We start from the raw sequence: 23,926 nt of genomic DNA on the forward strand, positions 1-23,926 counted from the left end.
CCGACTATTTAACGTTGAAACAAACGGAGCCTAAAAGGGCAAATAAAAATGAAAAATGCACAAACCGCCCCACCCATAGGGAAACTGTTTTGGAACCGGCCAGGATCGAATCGGGATCGAATCGTCGAGACCGACTTTATATATAACTACGGGTTTGAGCGATTCATCGTAATCTTTTTCTTCCCGCGCTAATGCGAAGCCTCAGTCAGGGAGAGGGAGTAGGGTTTCAGCTTGAAGTAGAGATAAGTTCGGTTGCCGGTGGTTACCAGTAATCCTTCGTCTACTTCTTGCCTCAATTGGACAAACTGATCATTGGAAGGTCGCAATTTGTCCCTCAAAACAAAGAATTTTGGAAATGTTTGGGTTCTCTGGAGCAGCTCTCAAATCCACTCGTCTTCTTCCACTCTGTGCAGCTCCCACCTGCAGCATCACCACCGCTACCAGCTCCTCCTCCTCTTCATATCCACTTCTTTTTCAATGCAAACTAAGAAGTAGGATTAGGGTTTCGTCTGTTTCTGGGAAGCTCACCAATTTAACTTTAAGAGCCCGTGCGACCGAATCTGTAGGCGTTTCCCCCCTGCAAACCGACGGTGACTTTTGGGAGGATCCTGACGATGGCAGTGGCAGCGAATACGAGGATGATGATGAAGATGGCGAAGAAAACAATCTGGATTTCGAGAGCGACTGGGAAGACCAAGTAGGAGGAGATTCTCATGCAACTCTTACCACTAATACTGATAAATCCCCAACAGCTCAGTATGAAAATGACCTAGCCAGAGGTATTTTTCTATCCCTTCACGGTCTCACTTTCTTGTGAGTTGCGATTTTTTTCCCTCATACCTGTTTGGTGAAATTACGGTGTTGGAATAATATCGAAATGTGTATGCTTATCACACATCCCAATTCGGGCATCCACCATTGTTAATCGTGCTCATTTGGTAAGGCTTGCGACGAACTTTGTATGATTTAGCTGCTGTCATATCTTACATTCATTTAGACGAAAGGTGTAAGTCCATATCATTCTTTATTCGTTTACCATGACAATTATACTGCAGGAAAGATAGAGGAGGCCTTATCCCTGCAAGTTTTAGAGGAGAACCCAAACCTGGATGGTGTTGTCTCTTCTTTTTATTCATTAAGCTTGATTTAGTTAGACTTCTTTCTCATTATATTGACTAATTTTCATTCAGCAGTGCTGAATGCCTACTTTATTTTTCCTGCTTTCTAATTTCTAGAACTGAAATTCCTACTCCAATTTCTTGTACAAAAAACCCTTGCCTTCTACAAACAAATAGGGTAAGGTAAAGAGTTTATTCTTCCAAAAGGAAGGAGAGGAGAAATAGGAGATGGGGTAGGACTTATGAATACAGAGCAGAAACAAAAAGAGAGAAAATAGTCGGCGGATTTGGAATTTCAATGAGACTTACAAGGTAAAGAAAGAAAAAAGAAAAGGATTCCTAGCCAAGTTTAGACCTATCTTGAAACTGATACTTAAACCTTAAGGCAAAAGTTCTCTCTTCTAATGGGAAAACTTGTAATACTCATGTAGAATACAATTATATGTGACATACACAACTTGCACTTGTTGTGCAAGGGTTCACTCTATTTATGTTGTTACTATGTGTAGAGAAAAAACTTATTTCTTAGTGGATGAAACCACCTTTCTTTGAAATATATATGACATTAGTGAAACATTAACATTTCTTTAATTATTGCAGAGGTTGAACAGCTATTGAGTCCAGAAGAAAAAGCAATTTTTCAACAGAATGAATCTCCTGTTCTCAGTAAAATATCTACTGTTGAGTATCGAAAACCCTGAGTGTTGTTCTCATTCCATCTTTTCTGCAGTACTTCTGCAGTCTTTCCTGCTGCATGTTACCAAACTTTGAGCGTATATTCTACACATAAGCTCCGGAAGCTCTAAAATTTCAACTAACCACAGAATTTGATTGCAGTAATGAGATATTCTGTATCTATTTCTGGCATTTACTGCTAAACCTTTGACTATTTAAATCCTGTAACTCCACTGCAGACAAAATGGAGCCCACTTCATACTCTTGCACTATCAGGGCAGATTCCTTTCATGGATAGACTACTTGAGCAAGGTGTTGATATTGATACTGTTGACAAGGTTAGTTCAAATTTTTTTTTATCTATTTAAAGAGTAGTCCGATGCTTCAACCTCCTTGGTCTCCTCTTTTACCTTAGTGATGGAGCTTCAGTAGGTTTGGTAACACAGGATGGCTACACTGCACTTCACAAGGCTGTTATTGGTAAAAAAGAACCTGTTATTAGTCATCTTTTAAGGAAAGGTGCAAACCCCCATCTCAGAGATAAGGTAATGACAGCACTCCTTGTATTCTAAGTAGGTTTAATTTCTGCGTTCAACTCCACAGAACTGGGAACCTGATAATTACTCTCCCGTCAGGATGGTGCTACACCGCTTCATTATGCAGTGCAAGTTGGGGCATTGCAAACTGTGAAACTATTGATTAAGCACAAGGTTGATGTAAATGTTACTGACAATGTGAGTGAGGCTTTCCATTATTCTTTTCCTGAATATGATGTTGTTTTTTAAGTTTTATTTTCATTATAACTGATAAGTTTTAAAATTTTCAGGAAGGCTGGACCCCGCTGCATGTTGCTATACAAAGTAGGCATAGAGACATAGCTAAAATTTTGTTAGTCAATGGCGCTGATAAGACAAGAAGAAATAAGGCAAGTATTGTGAGATTCATGTTAGTCATGATGCACAATGACACATGCTATGGATCCTAAATTTTTTTCTGTCCACCTGAAGGATTCACTCCCTTGTTTTCCTCTTTCCCATGTGAAATTCAATCTGCTGTCTGTTTGTGAGAAGAGAGAGTGAGTGGAAGGGATTTGGGTGGGGGTGGACGAAGCTGGGCTCATTCACACTCAAGGAGGAAAATCATGAACCTTCTGATTTTTATGAAAATTCGGGTGGAGTGAAGCTAAATTTGAAACATGGGATCCCTTTGTCCGGCTTTTTTTCATACATTAATCAAATGTGCAGAGAAAAAAAATGATTATTTTTTTCCCCTCTTTTTTCCACACAAATAGACAGCCATGGAATGCACAAAAAGTGGCATCTTTGTTTCCAGGTAAAAACCGCTGAAAAGGATAAGTTTCAGGTTTGACAGATCTTATCTGAAAATTTTACTTTTATGTTGGGGTTCAACGCGGTAGGTGGAAAAATAGTCCCACCTTTTGAGGATGAGTTCTACCCAAGTCCCTAACATTTTTTACATGGTTTCTGTGTGGAAATGGAACCAAAAGAACTTGATGCTGAAATCAGGATCTTTGTATTTTCACCCAAGGGATTCATGAATTAAGTTGTGTTTGAGACATGTATGGCATACTTATCTCACTCTCTTTGTTTTTTCAATGAGGTCAACAATGAAAGATAGGAAATAGAAGCTAATTGAATTGTCTTTTTCCAAAAAAATTTGACAGTTTGCACAGCTGTGTAGGCATTTACACGAGTGACTAGAGTTAATAGTTTAATTCTTTTATCAAGTTGTTATATTTAGGTCTCTGCTTCTGAGTAGGTCTATTTATTTATTTATTTTGCTCGTTATTCCTCAGGATGGTAAGACACCCCTGGATGTAAGCTTGTGTTATGGTAAAGATTTCAAGTCGTATGACCTTGCAAAGCTACTGAAGATCTTACCAGTTAGCATAGATCCTTGATTGGCAAGCATTGTTGAGGTAGATCTACTTTCGTAGAACTGTTCTATATGAGTTGATTATAGTTATAAGTTATATCCTTCCCAAGCTCCAACGTTTCAAGTGGTGAGAAAGCTGTTTCTTGGTTCCATAATGTAGTCTCTATCTTCAGGTAAGGAGTGTGTTCTCCGTTATCAGGTATCCAGGAAGGAATCTGCGGTTAACTTTATGGATGATTTGAGCATGCTCAAAGTTTTTGGTAAATTTTATATCTATCTGTATATTTAGTTTGAATAGAACTTTCATGCTTTTATATTTACATTCCTTGATTGAAGGAAAACCTGGAAGTCCTGGTCCTGCTGTGTTGTTAAATCTGGTTTACAAGAGTTTGCAGTTAACTTCATGAGTGATTTCTGCAGCCTGAAGCTTTTAAATGAACTACCATATGATCCTAGAGTCTGTTTAATTTCGTGCAAAAGGTCTTGATTTTGACTGTACTACTAACTCAATCATAAAGCAAGGGCTAATTCTGTGTGAGGCTAGGGAATACGTTGTGGGCAATTTGTTAAAAGGTTCTGGCACGGTTATTGATAATTTCCTTCACACAGGGTTTGAGGAATAAGGATCAGATTGGTGGAATCGACTGATGCATTTTGTTTCGGTCAGTTTTCGTAAATTTATGGAACACAGGAAAAGGGTCAGTATTTGGATGGTGAGGGATAAGATTCGGGGGCAGTGAGCAAGAATTTAGTTCATGGTATCAGTAACTGGCAATACAGATACCGATGTCGACACGTATCAAAAAATCAGTTTTTTCAATTCAATTGAGTTGGACTTTGTTTGTCTCTAACCTCCCTCCTATGAAATGACATGTCTGCCTCCTTATTATGGGAGGTGAGAAATAAACATAGGAGGCGTTAGCATATGCTACGTAACATAACAGCATTCATTATTAAATACTTCAGTTTTGGTTTTAGGATATGCGGTTTTTTTTATTAATCAATCGGTTTGGGTCCAACTCAATTAATCCAATAGATTGAATAATTAAGTCTAAGTGTACAAATTTGCCCAAAATCTGATCAATTATTAAGGTCTAAATGTACAAAAATGACCAAAAAAATTGATTTAAGAGTGATTAGTCACAACCTTAGTAAGTTCGGGAACGGCAATTGAACGGGAACGGATACGTACGGCAATTAAATGGACTAGACGGTAATAATATTTTTCAAAAATCGAGCTTCATAAAACGCATACGGTAATAATGCGGTACACATTTAATATGGATATAATATGGCATAGACGGCAATAATACTTTTAAAAAAACGGACATATATTCATTATATAACATGCATTCATCACCTAATAAATAAAATAATATCATGATTTTATGAACTAAAATAAACACAATAATATAATATGCTATATAACATCTCTAAGATTATCATTTAACATACCAAAATATCAATAATCTACAAGAAATGAATGTAGATTGTCTAAAAATGAGATGAGCAAGTTGATTACCTTATCATTAATTCATTCTTCCAACTTTACATTTTTTTCTATCTACAATGAGATAATCATATATTTTTAACCAGATGTGTTCTTGTGAAGGGGGATGAGTTCCCACTAATTAACCAACACAAGACAAGAGGGAGAGTTCCAGATATGGATCTCCACTGTACACATTAGCTACAAGAGACAAAAAAACAAGAATAAAATAGAATAGAGATTGAGCCGTTCTCGCATATATCACACCAGATTCATTTGCTTCACTACCACCATCAAAGTTCAAAGACCAGAAAAACAAGAGGAGAGTACAACACTTAAGTGCCGCTTTGTTGAATGGAGATGGGGAGGATAATTGGAGATGGAGGGCGGCTACTGTTGCGGCAACAGTGTTGCCTGTTACGGTTGGATGTTCAACACAAATCGAAAGGGACGAAAGGGAAAGTGAAATCGTTTCCCTAAATTCTAATCTTTTGGGTATTTTTTTTTAAAAAAAAAAAATGTATAATATACGTATTATACGAGTATAATACTCGATCGATTAAAAAATACATTTTTTTAAATAAAAATATGGGAAAATACGGGGATGAGAGTATTATACGTTTAAAAATTCAGGTACACGTATTTACTAACTAAGGTCACAACCGATTAAATACCAATAACTAATCGATCGATTAAAATCTACTTGGTTGATTTCAACCCTGACCTTTGCATGATCAAAGTTTATGCAATTAGTCGGATCGGCTGAGGCTGATTCCGAGTCTGCTGATCCGGAGTCGCTGATCGGTATTGCATTTTTAAGGGTTAAGGCATAATCTAGCAAATTTCTGATCGATTTCAGCCTAAATCGGATTGGAATCTGCTGGGGATTAATCAGGATCCTGATTCCACTCTTTAAAACCTTGGATTGACAATTTCCCTAGTCCCTACTCTCTAGTCTCTACCAGTACATGTATTTTCAGCAAATCTCGGTAAAAATCGGCCAAAATTGTTCGGGAATGACCCCTGAATCCTAGAAATGTGACTGAGAATGGGGATTACGAATCGGGATCGGTATCAGACGATTCCAAATAGACCGATTTCTTAAACCATGTAACTCTCAGCGTATCACGTCCTTGCAGCGTGTCAAAACTCAAAAGTAGGGGAGAGGTAATACCGTAATTTGCTTATTTCGCTGCCTGCCAAACCTTAAAATTCATTTGGAGATTGGAGAGTGGAGAGAGTGGAGAGAGTGGAGACTGGACAGTCACAGTGGCTCCCTCCAATCTCCATTCACCGTTTCTCGATCTCGTTACCTGTTCTACGCCACGCTCGATTGATTTCCCCCCATCCATCCATCCAGGGCTTCTGCCTTCTGTTTCTCTGCAGGTGAATTTGATATCTATTGCTTTTTCTTGCTCACACGGTTTCATTAACTTCTCTTCCGCCCTCAAATGGACTCAGTTATTATTCTTCTATTCACAGAACTAAGCTCGGCCTAAATCATTTCTGCTGGTTATGGGGGCCGGCGTGAGCTTGTTTCTCTCTTGCTTAACTTGTTACCCCATTCGCGCCCCATTTAGTTTTAAAAAATAATGACCAATGAAAATGTTCCTTCCAGAAAATTGGTGAGATGGGAAACTAGTCTCTGATGAACTGCTTGTTGTACGTGTCTTCTGCGGTTGTGTTTTCAAAGACTAGTCATTTCATCACGAAGCCTTCTTTGTATGGCTCTTGTTCATCATGGAGAAGATCAGTACACCGTGCTGGTATCAAAGCCCTTAATTTTGATGACTGTGGGTTTACGAGGTTTTCTGCTCGGTGTTATTCCACTCGGTCTGGTGGTCGACGTACACCTCACTCCCCAAAGTTGGACACTGGATCATCCGTGGAGGAGAAGGATGCTTTTTATATTGTTCGCAAAGGGGATATTATTGGAGTTTACAACAGTTTAAGTGATTGCCAGGATCAAGTTGGATCTTCCGTAATTTCCTATCCTTTAAACTGCTCTAGTCTTTTGATTTTATTTTCTGGGATAGAAATTTCACTTTTGTGACAGCTTGATTGTGTTCTTTCTGTCTTAGTGGATGTTTTTTTTTTTAACAACTATTAGTACTCTATTGGCCAATAGCATATTCTATGGCTTGGGTGGGCATTTGTTTGTAAAAATTGGGAGGAAACAAAGTAAAATACAATAGAAATTAGGGTTTCCATTTTCTTGTTGAAATCCTTTATGAACTATTCATTGTTCAGTTTGGTTGGTTTTGTAGTGCCTCATATCAGTAACTAGAAACTTTTGGCAGCCAGTGTGCTCTAACATCTAGTCATTGCTACACTGCAACTACTCGGATCAGTGCACAGCTCTATTTTTGGCATGATGATTTTTTCTACAATCCCTTAAAAGACCTTTCGAGCCTTCCAAATGTTCTGTGAAGGTCTGAGGCCTGAGCATGCTTTATTGTGAGAACCTACTGTGTTTCAAAAAGTGCAACTTCTCTTCAAAATCGCCTAAATTATAGCTATGCAATTTTTTGCTTCTTTTTTTGGTTCTTAAAGATGCATACTCTTGTTAGATTATAATCTTCTTTCCAATATTCCATTTATTTAATACGGGAATTCAGTTCTGTCAATGTTTTAGCATATTTTTTCTATGTTTAAAGGACGCTGATCCTGATAACTTTTACATAGTTAACCATTACAAGATTGATTATTTGCAGCATTTTAAAGTGCACATGTTTTGGACCAGTCATAAATTTTGGATGATTCTATTTTTCCTTGTATTGAGAATTCTTTGGAGGCTACCAGTTGTTCTTAAGCTTTGACGCTAATAGTTTTTTTGTTGGTGGATGGAAGCAAAGCTCTGTATTTCACATTAACCATTTATGTTCCATGCTTCTTTACCCTTTTATTGGTTCATAAAATCTGTTCAAGAAGCAATAAGTGGCAATTTAGCAAATAATGAGCTGTCAACAGATAAATAATGATCTCTTTTTTTAGGTATGTGATCCTTCTGTTAGTGTTTTTAAAGGGTATTCCTTACCTAGCGAGGCTGAAGAGTTTCTTGTCTCACGTGGTCTCAAGAATGCTGCCAATTCTATTGCTGCTTTGGACGTGAAAGAAGACCTTTTTGGCAAACTTGTGCCTTGTCCTTTTCAGGTGATGGTATTGAGGGTCTCTTGTTTTTTATTAGAAATGTTTGGTTGGAATTTCATATGCTTTATTTGTGGTTAAATCGAAATTATTTCTGCTGAAAATAACCAAAATGTTTTACTCTGTATATCCTCTAAAACAGACTTTGCATTCAATTGAAAAGAATTATATATTCAACCAAACTGTAGGAGTATTTCATTACTTCTCAACCATTTACATCAATATCAAATAGCAAGTAAGCTGTTTGATTACCTAGGGACCCTTATTCTTAGGAAAAATACATGTGTGGAGTCATGATGGCATTTGGAGTTTAATAAAAAAAAGTGAATTTAACATTTCATAAAATTGCTAGAATGTCATTTCCATAAAGGAATCTAGTGGCGCTTTTGTAATTTTTGTCAATTTGGACTTGTATTTAAGATGATGTGGGCTGAAACATGACCTCTGAGATTGGTGTGGGTCTTATATTGCATGGACCAGAAATGTTCGCCAACAAATTGTGAGAGATACTGATTGTCACAAATAGGTGACAATTAGTAAAACCGAACTATTTTTTTTATTGGACATCTAACTTTTCAGCCTTAAAATTTTTCTTGGTTTTTCCAAGTTATTTTCATAGTTTCTTTGTGAAATGTTAATTGCTTTAAGGTGTCAGTAATATGATGGGATAAATCACTTGGTATTCATCACTTTAAAGTTAAACTATTTTAGATGCCTGTTTCATATTTTGCTTTCATAATGATCCTTAGGTGTGACTTTTTGCTTATGCTATCAGCTCTTGGAGTTCTCTTCAATATTTTCAATGTTTCCATCCATACTTCCATTTTTTATTTTTATATTGTTTCCACGGAACTCCTAATGCTTCCACGAATTGATTCCATATCCATGGATACTGAACTTTAGGTTTAAAAAGAAATTATAATTTTAGTTTTACGTTGTTTCATGGTTTCCCATTTTCTAAGAAATCTATGGATATTGAAGGTGAATTTGGCTGCAAAGGGGTGGTTCTAATGCAGAATAATGTTCTGCACAAGGTTCTGTTTGAGGAGTGATTTGCTTCTCTTTCATTCTTTCTTTTTATTACACCCCCCCAACATTTTCTTATATTTGTGTCTATTTTCCATTTTTGCTCTCAGCAACCATCTTCTCCTAAGGCTAAAACATCCAAGAAGGATTCTCCAAAAAGGCGATCACAGGAGGTGCTGGACTCAGATGGTAATGTGGTAAGCTGGACATCTTGTTACTTCCTCTGCTAGAACCTTTCGTATTTTGTTAACATGACTGACAACATACTGTAATCTTGACCACGTTAAGAGTACAAAGTGTGTGGTGGAAATGACTTCCCTTCATACATGATGCCCCCTGGATTGTGATAGATTATGAACTGACTTGTTTGTAAACCTAGGCACGTACAAAACCAATTTTAGTTCACCAAAATCCAACCTAAGTGTCTATGTGCAGTTGAGGCTCACTGATGTTTCTTTGAGTCACATTCCCTATTGTCTTTATTTTCCCTGGTGATGATAGATCAGTGATGTCAGTATGTGAAAAGAAAATCATTCTCATTTCTTTTCCTTTCCTCTGGGCCCCACTTGGTTGTTTCTCCGTGTGGGGAATTATAATTTGTTGCCTTGTCCTATGTTTCTTTTATTAAAATGTTAGCTTCATTAAAAAGCTGCAGTTACCTGGTAGAGTAAAAGTTGCTTCTAGTTTTATACTTGTGATAATTGACTGTATCGTTGTAACCTCCAAAATCCCAAGTCTCTTTTTTTGCACTAAACTTATAGCTGAGGAACTCTGAATGAGATGAGTGTTAAAGTTATTGAGCACGAACACCTAATTGATTCTGATTTGCTTCATGGCCAAAAGCATTTGAAAATTATATTCTCTCTCTCTCTCTCTCTCTCTCATATGCAGAACCGATCTTGAATCAAGGAAGAACCTGTGGGAGATCAATTGCAACATGATCGATGATATAGAGACGAACAAAAAATAATAACAAAATTTTTTTCTATTTCTTTTTATTTATAATCTCAATAAAAAACAAAATAAGAAACCTCTATCATGGTAGGAGGGTCCCTTACAATAATAGTAACTATCCATAGCCGACAAAGAGTCACCAAAATGAAAAGTAACTAGTTACTGTAAAAGTAGTAACTAAAGTACTTAATCTCCAAACTACCTAGTACCTAGTAACTAGGATTTACAATAAAAGAAACTGCTAAATAAGAGCCCATGGTTGCCAAAAAGGATGCTGGAATACCCAGCAGAATATTCTCCATGCAATCTTCTTGTAATCTTCTAGAAGATCTTCACACAATATTTTTATAATCTTCGAGATGATCTTCAAACCAACCTTCTAGGAGATCTTATAAAACTATGTCTGCAGGCTTTGTACCAGAATCACATACCTTTTTTTCTCTTCAGTATGCATCACTCTCTATCTGATATGGGTCATAGATCTTTATTCACATAGAAAGTCATTGTGTGCTGTAATGATATCATTCTCATAATTTGCATGCAAGGTTTTTGATGTAATTATAAAATGGCTTATGAGATATGCTACCGTTATAACATTATTGTTTTACCTTAAATATATCTTGGCTCAGTTATTTTTGATGTTTCTGCAGGTCAATGGTGGGTTCAGCTCTATTTTGATGGATCCTGTAGAAAAGCATACTAAACTAGAAAATTCAGTTGGGCTATGGAAAATCTCTTCTAAATGTGTGAGTTCACATTTTTATGATGATGGATGCAATCCCATTTTCTTCTTTGAATATGAAACACCATTTCAATCTTGCTCTCTCTAATTAAAATATTGAGTAAATTAGTAAAAATAAGGGCTTAGCCATACTTGTCATGGCATCTAGGCAGCCCAAGGCATTAGAGGTGGCTTGAACGCAAGGCGACACCAACAAGGCGTCCAAGGCAGCCAAGGTGCCTAGACAACTATGGGCTTAACTGATTTGGATTGTGTTTTTTGCACCAAGACTTTTCAACTTTTAGATTTATTATATGATATCAAACAAGTGCAAGATTATTATCTCGGTTTTGAAGAAGACCTTCTCCTCCACGTGGTCCTCATGACTCTTATGGAGATTTTTTGTTTGAAGATGTCCAAACAACATTTTTCATTTAATAGTTTTTGTTCATTTCAGGCTAATGTTTGTTGCGTTTAACGAATTTGGTTAGATTACTTGAAAAGGCACTCATTAATTATCCAGGAACTTCAAGTAGCTATTAGTGTTGACCAGTCACCAGTGATAACCAGTCCACAAGAAGATTGCAAACTTCAGGTCCAGCAACAGTAAATACTTCGATCGGTTCTCAGATTTGCAGGAAATTTCAGAAGAATAAAACAAAAAATAAGAAATCGAAGAAGTGCTGAAGAAGATAGGATAGTCTCTCTCAGACTTGGGTCTCTCACCCACGGCCTCTCACCATATTTTGGTTTCTCACCAATGGCATCTCACCAATCACCACTCTTCTCACATAGCAAAACTAATGCAAAAGTCGATCTCGAACCGGGGAAACCAATGGGAGATCGATGGCAGCAGGATCAATACAATAAAAGAACAAAAATTAAATAACTAAAACTCTTTTATTGCTATTTTCTGTTTACATATGAAGGAGAACATAAAAGGATAAGAAAAAAAAGACGAAAGGGATATAGAAGCGGGGTCGGATCAGCTATCTCAGCCCGTCATCCTCTCACTCAGGGCTTCTCACTCACTGTATCTAAGCGTTGCCGCATCTCACAGCTTCATCAATGGTTCTTTTCTCTTCAATCTCTATTTCTTTTTCTGCTCAGCCGCATATTTATTTATAACAACCCAATCACAAAAGCAACTCAATCCTAATCTAAGTAAGAAATTAAACCTATAAAATGGAAACTACCCATTACATAAAAGCAATCCTATAAAATAGGAACTTCCTGCTGTAGGAGTCCTCCACAACTTGGCAATTGAGTCTTTGAGTTGCATTCAATCTCCACCAACTTATCCATATCAGCCCCCAAATCATTTTTCACGTGAACAGTGTTGTGCGAACAATAACTTTTTTTTTTTTTGGTTCTTCATGCTTCGATCTACATAAAAACACAAAGCTATGTTTCCCCCCCCCTCAATCTCATTAATCAAATTCGTGTACAAGGTTGTAGCCCCTTACAAACTTATATAGAAGACTCAAAAAACAGACTTTAACACTAAAAAGGAAATCCTAATCCAAGCATTAACTAATAAGATAACATAAACTGACTAGGAAACTAAAATAATGAAATAAGCTAACTCAAAACAGGACTCTAATTAAACTAATGTACTAAATCCCGTTTTCTTACTTTCTACCCATATTTATGGCTCATTACAAAGAAAATCCATGGGATCAAAGGCCCAACACATACATAATCCAACCCAAAGCTTATTTCAAATAAAATAAGCCCTCTAGGTGATTAAAAAAAGTTTGGTAGAGATGTCGAATCACAGTTGCACAATCAACCTTCAATGGGAAGTAGAATTCAGCAACCGTTGACTCCATCTGTTATCCCTCCATGGCTCTGCTACCAAATAATGTAGAACAGTCACAAGTGATAACCAATCCACAAAAGGATTGCAAACTTCAGGTCCAACAATAGTAAACACATCGATCAGTTCTTGATTTGCAGGAAATTTTAGAATAATAAAATAATAAATAAGAAACCGAAGAAGAAGATAGGGTAGTCTCTCTCAGACTCAGGTCTCTCACCCACCGCCTCTCACTATATTTTGGTCTCTCACCAATGGCATCTCACCATTCTCTCAAAGAGCAAATCACAAAGCTATGTTTTTTATTTTCTTAATCTCATTAATCAAATTTGTGTAGAAGGCTGTAGCCCCTTACAAACTTATATAGAAGACTCAAAACACTAAAAAAGAAAGGTTTAACCCAATCATTAACTAATAAAGTAACATAAACTGACTGGGAAACTAAAATAATGAAAGAATTGACTCAAAACAGGACTCTAATTAAATTAATGAAGTAAATCCTATTTTCTTACTTTGTATCCAAATTTTAGGCCCATTAGAGTGGTCCATTACAAAGAAAACCCATGGGATGAAAGGCTCAACACATACATAACCCAACCCAAAGCTTATTTCCAATAAAATAAACCCTCTAGGTGACTTATTTGCATCAACTATACTTACTTCTAACATTAATTTTAGTATTTAGAGACCATATATAACACACCACTCTTGCATCACAAACCATAGCCAATTCGTACTTTTTAACTGTTGGCCCCAAATTGTGACCATGGTTGTAAAGTGTTGACTTAATTGTATTTGGTGAGTATAACTTGGGAATCATAGGATAAGGACAAGTGGGGTTTGAAAGTAAAGCTAGGGACTATTCAAGGATATATGATCATATAGGATCATATCTTATTCATAGGCTTTTGCGTTCCTCAGTTTTCCTTCCAATGTTGCACTTGATCTTTCTTGCTCACACGGTTTCATTAACTTCTCTTCCACCCTCAAATGGGCCCTGTTATTATTCTTCTATTCACATCTTCCTCACTCTCATATTAAGTCTCCTTTTTTTTTATTTTGTCATTTAACTAAGCTCGGCCTAAATCATTTCTGCTGGTTGTGGGGGCCGGTGTGAGCTTGTTTCTCTCTTGCTTAACTTGCTACCCCTTTCGTGCCCTGTTTAGTTTTCAGAAATAATGACTAATGAAAATGTTCCTTCCAGAAAATTGGATAGGTAGGCAACTAGCCTCTAATGAACTGTTGTTGTACGCGTCTCCTGTGGTTGTGTTTTCAAAGACTAGTCATTTCATCATGAAGACTTCTGTGTATGGCTCTTGTTCATCATGGAGAAGAAGCACTACCAATTGGAGAGAGAAGTTGCATCTCCAATCGGTAGGAGTATGGCATATATTTATAACCAAAAAAATAAAAAATAAAAAAATCAAGGACAAATAAACCCTACTAATAAACCACCCCTCTGTACCCCATGCGCACGCTACTTAATGTATGTACTAAACACATGACAATGAACTAAAGCACAAGGGTACGACAAGTATACCCCTACGGTATAACTAAATAAGCTATTTAAAAATTATAAATAAAAAGAAAGAGTAAAGAAAATTTGTCATTGATTTTTGTTTGTCCCTGTATCATCGATCTTGTTGCAATTGATCTCCCATTGGTTCTTCTCTGGTTCGAGATCAATTCCGCATTAATAACTCTCTACACTTTATTATTTCCTTTTTGAGATCTAAAAAATTGTCTATTGTTGCCTTCAACCCCCTCTCCCCATACCCTAAAAATAAAAAATAAAAAAATGTACTTCCATTCACCAAATAAGATGGGTTGCATCGTTTAAGAAAAGTCTGTCACCCATATTCTAGTTCAAGTAGTCTTGTTTCATTCATTTGTAGTGCATAATAAAACCTAATGTCTGTATCCGTGCACAGCTTTCTTGTATTCTTGAATTTGATGGTGCTTCAAAAGGAAATCCCGGACCAGCTGGTGCTGGAGCTGTGCTGCAAGCTGAAGATGGAAGCGTGGTATGCATTCAGTTGAGCACATTTCATGCATTTATTTAGCAATGGTCTTGATAATTTTGTGCCTTATATTGCTGCCTAATACTTTCTTTTTAAAGATTTTCCGATTACGTGAAGGTTTGGGCATTGCAACTTGCAATGTTGCTGAGTATCGAGCCATGATTTTAGGGATGAAATCTGCTCTTGAGAAAGGGTTTAAACAAATCCGTGTGCAAGGTGACTCCAAACTTGTTTGTATGCAGGTTTGTTGCTTTCCTGCCTTGCATTGAGTGATAGGTGATCTCAATTATTTGCTTGTGAATTTGCTCGTCATAAACTCGTTTGGTCATAGTTTAATCCTTTCTTTTGTTTTCTCCTGTATTTATTGCTGGAACAAATTTTTATCTTTGTTATGATGATTATTGATTCATTTGGAAGAAGTTTGGCACTTGAGGATTCAAAATGGTTTTTGGATGGCCACCATAGCTGTGTGATAGACACTGTATTAACTCAGGTCACTAAAGCTTTAAACAGGGTTGAATGGCAAAACCAAATTCATGTAGCCGACCCCATTTAATTGGAAAAGGGCTTAGTTGAGTTCAGTTGTGGTACTAAAGCTTATAAAATTGGATTGATGGAACTACAATCCTTTGAAATTCAAGTTTTCTGGGTGACTATCAACCATCTTTTTCCTTTCATCTCCTTGGAGATTGCCTTTATACTTACTTGGCATGTTGTGCTTAATCTACTGAATGAGAAGATGATATGTTATCGCTATAATCTATTGGGGAGCTGTGATATAGGTGCATATGGCAATTTAGGGGAGTGCTGATTATGTTTCCAGGTCCCATAACTCTTCTATTCATTTCATTGTTAACTAAATAAGTTTGTTTTTTTCTTTCAATCATAAGTTCTTCCATTTATGTATGATGAGGAAATGATGGCAAAATATTGGTTGTTTTCAATTCCTGGCTTCCTTAAAATTTCCCTCAGCTTATGTTGACTTATAATGCAATTTTTAAAATTTTCCCATAGTTTTCAAATTCAACGAAGGTTTGAAGTTAATTTCCAATTAATCATGGTATTTTTTATTTTCTTTCCATGTTGTCTTCAGCCCGATCTATTTTTATTCAAATAAAATGAGAACTGTCTTCTGTTGCTTCCTTGGCATATTTCTACTATGTGTTGCAATGGACAACAATGGAAGTCCAATGCGTCTATCCGGTTTACTTACCACCAGAAGATGACTCTTAAATGATTGTTTTTTTTTTCTTCCCCTACTCTGTAAGCTGAGACCAAAACTGGAATTTCGTAGCTCTTTAACATCTTTACAACCAGGTCTTAGTGCTTAAAATGTTTTCTTTGATTATACTGTATGCGAAGGGTGTAGTAAAATTTGCTGATTGGCATAATGATTATACCTGGTATGTATTTCTTTTTTTACTGTGGATGCTTCATGGAACAGATTCAACATCTATGGAAAAGAAAGAAACAGAACATGTCTGACTTATGCAAGGAAGCTGAGCAGCTTAAGGACAACTTTCTCTCTTTCCAGATCACTCATGTTCTCAGGGTACATACAATAACTTCCTGCTGTTCTTTGATGCTAAAAGTGTATTTAATCTGTTTGTTTAATCTCCACTACATGTTCTTATATGATAAATCTCAGTTTCTTCTCCAATTCATGGTTATTTTTTTTGTATATGATAAATCTCAATTTCTTTTCCTACTCATGCCTTTAAGCATAATTAAATATGCATGGCACATGGCACTGTATATTTAATGTTTTTTTTAAGATTAACAATGTTTGACACGACTTCTACTAAGAACTAGAATAAATAGTGTTTACCATATATGCTGATGTACTATTAATTTGATATTTCCTTGTCCATTTTGATTGACTGTGAGTATTTCCAGTACTATTTGTCTTACCTTTCTTGAATTTCTTGCTGTATTGTATTTTTTGTGCTTCTCATTTGCTCAATTGATATCAAATCTCCCCAACTCATGCTAATATACCTGTCAGTACTGTTCTAGACACCATCCAACTTGTAAAAGTTCATTTAATAGTCCATCAAAAGTTTATCCTACCTGGAGATGGAGAACAGAAGGATCCTAGAAAATAGAAATAACTCCTGTGACTACAATGTCATTTTACAGCCTTCACTTGCTGAGGATCATTTAGACCATGCAAGTTTCCTACTAAAACACCAAGACTTAAAATGCTTCCCAAGTAAACAATTATTTCATTATAGGTGTGATTGCTTGAATTTTGAGTTGTATGTTGAAAAGTCTTTTGTGTTTCGACCATTAATCCTTTGAAACAAAAGTTTTTATCTGGTGGAGGGCCGGTTAGGAGAAGAGAGGAAGCTGGAAGAATCAGAATTGCAGGGAAAGAGAGAAGAAATCGCATAAGGGAGGGGAGAGAAGAGTGCACACGCACAACCACACTGGCTTCAAACCATAACTCAACTATTCCATTCTATTCAATCTGTGGTCTCATTGGACGATTACATGGTATAAATAAAAGGAACCAAAACACTCCTATGCTAACTCTAAAACTAAAATAGAATTTGACTCTGTCTTGGACTTTAGAAATAAAATCCTAACTCTAACTCTACCACGACTCAGCAATAAAAAAAAATTATGAAATAAATCAAACTCTAATGGATCCACTTACAATAGACCATAAAGTAAAATATCCTACTGAACTATAAATAAAACTGGACCCGGTTCATCTTCGTCTGGATACTCAAATGGGTTTGAGTCGGCCCAAGGTAGTGTATTTATATCACTATCTGTTTGGATTAACCATTCTCCCTAGCTTGCATTTCATGGTTCATAACCTTGGTTGTAGACCTGTAGGATCTAATGCATTGGAACCTACAAGACGGTTATTGTGCTAGCTCATAGGCAGCTGGATTGGGATCTCTCTCTCTCTTTCCTTTTTAACACTTATTTTCTATTTTCTTACTTCCGTTTAATGCTGCTTGTTTAACCCCTCCCCCCCCCCCAGGTTGAGAACGCTGCTCATGGTTTTGAATTTGCTATTCCCACTTGGCTGTTTCTTTTTAGTTTTTAATGTTTTGTTGGTTCGTTATCCATAATCTAAAACACATTCTTGTGTCCTTTTAAAGGCTTTCAATTCTGAGGCTGATGTCCAAGCAAACTTGGCTGTAGAACTTCAAGGTGAGGCTTTTGGACCGAAAGAACCAATTTCGTATTTTCAAATGTTTGATTGTTGGATGTTGAGTAAATTTCTCTATTTTCTCAGATGGTGAAGTTCAGGAAGAGTTTATAAAAAATTTGCTTGAATGACCAGAGGCCATTGGATCAAGTCTGCACATTTTTATTTGGACCGGGTTTCCCTTCAGCCACGGTGAATGGGAATCCATCCACCAAGGCGGGGTCAGATGCATGCAGGAGGTACTGGAGTGTATTTTGGGAAAAATACAAGGCATGTTGTCACCATGGATCCAATGCGAAAGGGCAATTACATTGGGCGACTTGTCAATTGGGTGTCTACAATTTTCCGAGTATTTTTGGTAATGGTGTGACTAGAGAATAATTTTGCTTTGGGTTGGGGGAGAGTGGAGGGGGTGTGTTCCTGCCCCTTACCCCTTATACAGTAAGCAAGGAAGTAGAAAGATGGGGGAAAACGTAGAGAAGGAAATGTTTTTGATTCCTTTGTGCTCTCGAGTTTGTCAAGGTGCATCAAACCAGCTATAGTTTCTTATTAATATTGTATGTAGACTACAATATTTAAATCTTCTCTAGTGTCTCTGTTTCTTCTCTTGCTTGTTCTGTAATCATAAAACTAGTATTTTTTTTTCTCTCTCTATTCATGGACACTTATCATACTCTGGCAGATGGTATTGTACCATTTGAATTACATTTAGTCAAAAAAAACCCCCTTAATCCTAATCTGTCTGGTAATGAGGCGGTGGGTAAACATTCAAAGAGGCAGACTTCTCATACTAGCAAACAGGGGTGTCAATCAGTTGGTTTGGTTCAGTTTTGGTCGGGCAATCAATGAGCCAAAGTCTTTTTTTGTATTTTTGTCTGATTTGGATTTTTTTTAATCCAGTTGAGATAATGGATTCTTATTGGCATGCTATTGGTTTGATTTCGAATTTTCATATATAAATTTTTTAAAAAATACTGAGACTAATGAGTTTTTATTGGTTTTTGTCTGGGTTTATATCAGTTTCGGGTTTCAGTCGACTTTGGGTTTGTTTTCTATTATATCCAAAGCAAAACCAAACTAAGGGTTCAGTTTGATTTGGATGAATCATCCGGTTTTGGTTGGCGAACCAGTTAGGTTTGGGGACTACGAAGAAAACCAAACCACTCCGGAGTCCGGACCAGATCTCTAGGCAACGCTTTAATCTAAAGATCTACGGCCTACAGTTGGAGCTAAAATTCTTTCGCTTTAATGGGCTCGAACTGTATTCTCTTATTTCCACCTCAGTCCTCAAGAGGGGCATTGCCATCGAGCTATTAAAAGTGGATAGGGAGCGGAGTTGGAACAGCAGAAGAAGGAAGAGAATGGCAGCCATTGGGTCTATCCCTTCCCTGTATTCGATTTCCAGATGCAATTCAAGTGTCACTTCTAATTCCTCCTCTTCTCTGAGTCCTCCACTACGATTCCTTCGTTTCCAGAGAAGCAGCGTAGAGAATCGTTCTGTGTATCTGATGACTAAGAAGTCCCCGGAATGGAGAAGGATTAGGTCGGTTGCCGAGGAAACTGTTATCCCAGAAGAGGAGGAGAAGGAAGACGCTCCGGTTGATCAGCCCGTTTCGGTTCCTGTCTCACCTTCCGATGTGCTTGCCATGCTCTTCCAGGCACACTCAGTCTTTCTCTCTCTAATTTTCTTACTTTCTCCATGAAATTCTGTGTCGATTTTGGTTTTTCTTGCTTCTTTTGGGAAAGGGTTTTCGCAGTTGTTTCAATCAGTCTAAGATAGTTACTGATTGAGTAGTCTTACAAAGTCAATATTATAACTCCTGTGAGAAATTCTTCTTTAGAAATGGCAATACGCTGATTTAATGGTACAAAATTTTGTTCAGCTTTCTTTTTCATGTTCTTCTGTTTGAAACAACATGCAGGCAGAAGGGACAATGGCTGAATCTAATGTACCAACTGTGACCAAAGCTTTACAGGTATAAAAAATTCAGGGTTATTCTAAGCATCTCTCGCCCTCTCACATACACCACGTAGTATACTGCAATATCTTGGCTTATACAAACTGACTTCTTTACTTTGCCGTGAAGGAAATAGAGGGAGTTGGTGATGTAAAGGTTCAAGTTGTTGAGGGTATTGCCAGTGTTGAAGTAAGTTTATTATCTGTATGTTGAATTTTGACATGTATAAAATATAAACATGAAGGAGATCTTGGATCTTCGTGAACTTTATCATTCTCTACAATATTGAATCGTTCTCCATGGTTTCCTACCCTTTCTACATTTTCTAAAACATTAGCTTTGTCTGATTTGCTGTAATTTTCACTGTGTAGCTTGTCTTATCTTTCTCCAAGGATCTAAATTCGATTATGATAGTTTAGCTTTCCATCTTCCTCAGAGACTTGTTTCTATATGTTCCTAATTTGTCGTAAGTGTCTGAAGTCCAATTTTCGCTGCAATACAAATTGCAATCTTCCTCATACTTAAAGGACCTGGCCAAAATTTTTGCAAGACATTGTGTCATCATTTGCAGTAATGTTTCACCTTGATATAAAACTTGAATCTGAGCAACTGTGAATCCTAAGTTTTCACTGGATTCAAATGAACTACTTGATATGTTGGCTGGAAATCTAGCCACATAAAGTAAAGTTTGGGAGATCCAAAATTTTAGATCTGTTCAGTGTTGTATCTCTAAAATAGTTTTACCAATAAATTTGTTTTCTCAGTGTTTGGAGGTTAAAGTATGGGACAGTTGAAAATATAAGGTCATGGTTTTCACTCAGGAGATGGGCCATTTTCATAAGTACCTTCAATTTTAGGATACATTTGAGTGGATTTGAAGTCTTTTGGACCTTCTGGAGGCGTAATTGTCTCAAACAAAATAGTGTTTTTTTCGTGCTCAATATTTACAGACCCCCCCCCCCCCCCACCAAAAATTTAGAGAGAGATTATTGATCTGACCCATATTATGAAGTGATCAAACTGATGGATGATCAAACTCATGCCCGTTATCTCTGAAATTCATTCCTGCAATTATTATTTGTATCTAACACTCTGTTACCATTATGTCTATCTCTTTTCCTGTGCAGTTAAGTAAGCAAACAACAGTACAAGCAACAGGGGTAGCTTCAAATTTGGTTGAGATCATACAAGGAACTGGCTTCAAGTTGCAAACTTTGAATTTGAGCTTTGAGGATGAAGAGGACGCTGCTAACTAGAATTTGTTAAATTCCGTCTGTAAGTACGGCTGAAGTTGCTCCATCTTAATTTCTTGCTCTGATATACTGAAACTGGATAATATTCTGTATCCACTTATCAAGGGAAATTTTCTCTCAATCTCAGCACAATGTGCACCTTGCCCAAATATGTATTCGTTTTCATTTTCACATTAGTTGTTTCAAAAGCATCTGCGGAAAAGATTAATAACAGCAACTATGCAGGGTCGGTCCTACAGGGCATGGGAGGGTTGGACCTTGCAACAGGGTGGCCTATGGTCTTGTGTCAAAACTCAGACACCAGGTTATTTTAAATGTTGTCATGATTGTCCAACTCCTCTGTCTGGTGGATACCATGGAAATTACTGATGGGGATGGAAGAACAAGTATCATGTTGCATGAGAATCGTAACAGGGTCTGCTAAAAATAAATTCATAGGGTGTTGACATGGCATTTGGTTTAAACAAAGCCATGTGTCATTCCCAGGAAATGAGTGATCTTTTTGGGCCCAGGTTCATTTTTATAGGTTCTGACCAGGATAGTTCAGTCCAACAACCTGTGTAGGAGTTGTGATGTTCCGCGGAACAGAGCATAAGGTGGTTCTTCGCTGGTGCTTAGAGGTTGCTCATGTTTGCAGTCTACAAAATGATCACTCACTTGGGGTGATGAGGTAAATTTGCAGTTGCCGATTCCTCTTACTTAGCTCTACCTTCAGGTCTCATGCTAATTTTGGCAAGCCCAGGCCACAGTCCTGTGAGGCCATCATCGCAAGCTCTTCCCCCAACTCCGAAAAAAGGATCTGATCTTAAATGTGGCTTTTATGCTCCACAGGCTACGCCAAACATCATTCATAAGATCTGATTTATGTTGTTGGCTGAGGGTTGAAGGTACATTCTGCTGGCTTTTCCATTTAAGATTTGATGGTGGTTTATACGCCGATTTAACTGTGAACAAGCCTTTCATTCTACACCAACAAAGCTTAGTCTGGACTCTGGAGATGGAAAAGGACCGAGTGTACTTGGATATCGCTTCCTTTTCTTGATCGAAAAACAATTACTCTTCTTGTTCGATCAAGTCTGCCACCTTTGTAGTTGCACTCTGCTGATCCTGGTTTTGATGTCCGAATTTTATGATCTTTTAGTTTTGTTGTCCAGCCAGCCTCAGTCCCAAACGGACTCAGCTCTTCTCATGCGAGTGCAGTGCCCAAGGAGTGCCCAGTGAGTCATCCAATAGTGCTGGGCTGCTGGGCATGCTGGGATGCGCATCAGGCCCCACACAGGCACACATCCCCGCATGCCTAACTGTCCAGTGCCGTTGGATGTCTCACTGGGCACTGGGCACTGGGCTCGCAGGAGAGGAGCCCGATTCCTCAACTCGTCCCGTTTATGGGTTAGATAAGCTCCTTTAGCAATTCAGACACCCTCTGCTCCCAAATTGTATTGGGGCTACGGGTAGGAGTGTCAAATTTCAGTTTGACCCAGTTGGACCGAACAAAACTGATCGGTTCATTGTGTACCACACCCAACAGAATACTTATTGGGATGGCTTTGGTATGGTTTCTATAAAACCGGAAGAAACAAAATCGATCAGACCGGCCAAAATCGATAGAAAACTAAATTGAATATGTTGTAAACTTGGGATCTCTCTTTGAATGCACCCTGCTTGGGATATTTTATGGAAATTGAGTCCTTATATGCTCCCTCTTTGCCATGTGGACAAGGGCAGTGAAAATTGGCTACTAAACTCCGTATGGAAGTTAGATAGAGCTTGCAGAACCATACCTCTATTATAGGGATTTTCTTATTGACATCCCTCAAGGTGTCAAGTAATTTGTAATTTTATTTTGGGTAATTTACACATATCACCCTTGAGGTTTAATGAAAATATGATTTTATCTCCCAGTTTTGGAAAATTCTGCATACCCCCTGAGGTTTACAAACGTTAATAGTTCATGACTAATGATGTTAAAAACAAGGGGTAACGTTACCAAAATACCTCTTCAAGAAAGAAAAAAAAACCTGCAACTCATCTTCCCCAAATCGATTGGGGAAGATGAGTTACAGGTATCCTTGTAGGGAACACCATGGAAATCAGTTTGGAAGAACATGATGAAGTTATTTATCGCTGTAGTCTTACAAGCATCGATAGTGATTGACACACTCTTATTCACATCTGATTCTTCATCAGATGATTACCTGCAAAACCAATACAACTTGGATTCATGTTTCGCACCTTGTCGGGTGGGACACTTTTTTAATTTGGTTTTCGTATTTAGAGGGGCACGGTTCATTCTGAAGTCCAAACTCACAGGCAGAGAGAGCCCTTTTTGTATGAAAGTCAAGAAAGGTGAATGGGCACTTGGTTTTTAATTGGTGAAATTAAAATGTAAAATCAAAGATGAGTTGGGCAGAAGAAGCTCTAAGAAGGGTTTCTCCCAAACCGCGTCGATTTGTTCAGGTGGGAAAAAAAATGGAAAAAAGAAGATTAATTCAGAGGAGAAATCAAAGCAGGTGAAGAAACAAAAACAAAATTAATGTTTTCCGGTTTCTTCTTATAACCTTTTATCAACTGAGATTGCAGATTTCTTCTTTTTTTGCCCTCTTTTTTCGTTTGGTTTTGTTTATGAGATTGCAATCTATTTTGAAAATTGAGAAGCCTCTAATGAGGAAACGATGGCTTAAGT

The 23,926-nt window shown here is 37.4% G+C and overlaps 2 protein-coding genes across 2 annotated transcripts; both read left to right on the plus strand.

The window, feature by feature from the left end:
* Positions 1-246: 246 nt before the first annotated feature.
* On the plus strand, positions 247-4,108 carry LOC122656825 (ankyrin repeat domain-containing protein EMB506, chloroplastic). The gene is made up of 7 exons (XM_043851484.1): positions 247-779; positions 1,719-1,798; positions 2,033-2,131; positions 2,240-2,338; positions 2,429-2,527; positions 2,620-2,718; positions 3,610-4,108. The coding sequence occupies exons 1-7, from the start codon at positions 356-358 to the stop codon at positions 3,712-3,714; spliced, it is 1,005 nt and encodes a 334-aa protein (XP_043707419.1). The 5' UTR covers positions 247-355; the 3' UTR covers positions 3,715-4,108.
* A 15,251-nt stretch (positions 4,109-19,359) lies between these two features.
* On the plus strand, positions 19,360-21,369 carry LOC122653471. The gene is made up of 4 exons (XM_043847313.1): positions 19,360-19,690; positions 19,955-20,008; positions 20,120-20,179; positions 21,118-21,369. The coding sequence occupies exons 1-4, from the start codon at positions 19,394-19,396 to the stop codon at positions 21,244-21,246; spliced, it is 540 nt and encodes a 179-aa protein (XP_043703248.1). The 5' UTR covers positions 19,360-19,393; the 3' UTR covers positions 21,247-21,369.
* The last annotated feature ends 2,557 nt before the right edge of the window (positions 21,370-23,926 follow it).

The sequence above is a fragment of the Telopea speciosissima genome, chromosome 3 (genome assembly GCF_018873765.1).
Source record: "Telopea speciosissima isolate NSW1024214 ecotype Mountain lineage chromosome 3, Tspe_v1, whole genome shotgun sequence".
In the NCBI taxonomy this organism is placed as follows: Eukaryota; Viridiplantae; Streptophyta; class Magnoliopsida; order Proteales; family Proteaceae; genus Telopea; species Telopea speciosissima.

What these genes read in the sequence shown, in the direction of transcription:
- LOC122656825 (XM_043851484.1), top strand. Translation starts at nt 356, where the DNA reads ATGTTTGGGTTCTCTGGAGCAGCTCTCAAATCCACTCGTCTTCTTCCA. An exon ending in ACCCCCATCTCAGAGATAAG is followed by an intron (nt 2,339 to 2,428) that starts GTAATGACAGCA and finishes CTCTCCCGTCAG; the next exon opens with GATGGTGCTACACCGCTTCA. An exon ending in ATAAGACAAGAAGAAATAAG is followed by an intron (nt 2,719 to 3,609) that starts GCAAGTATTGTG and finishes GTTATTCCTCAG; the next exon opens with GATGGTAAGACACCCCTGGA.
- LOC122653471 (XM_043847313.1), top strand. Translation starts at nt 19,394, where the DNA reads ATGGCAGCCATTGGGTCTATCCCTTCCCTGTATTCGATTTCCAGATGC. An exon ending in CTGTGACCAAAGCTTTACAG is followed by an intron (nt 20,009 to 20,119) that starts GTATAAAAAATT and finishes TTTGCCGTGAAG; the next exon opens with GAAATAGAGGGAGTTGGTGA. An exon ending in AGGGTATTGCCAGTGTTGAA is followed by an intron (nt 20,180 to 21,117) that starts GTAAGTTTATTA and finishes TTTCCTGTGCAG; the next exon opens with TTAAGTAAGCAAACAACAGT.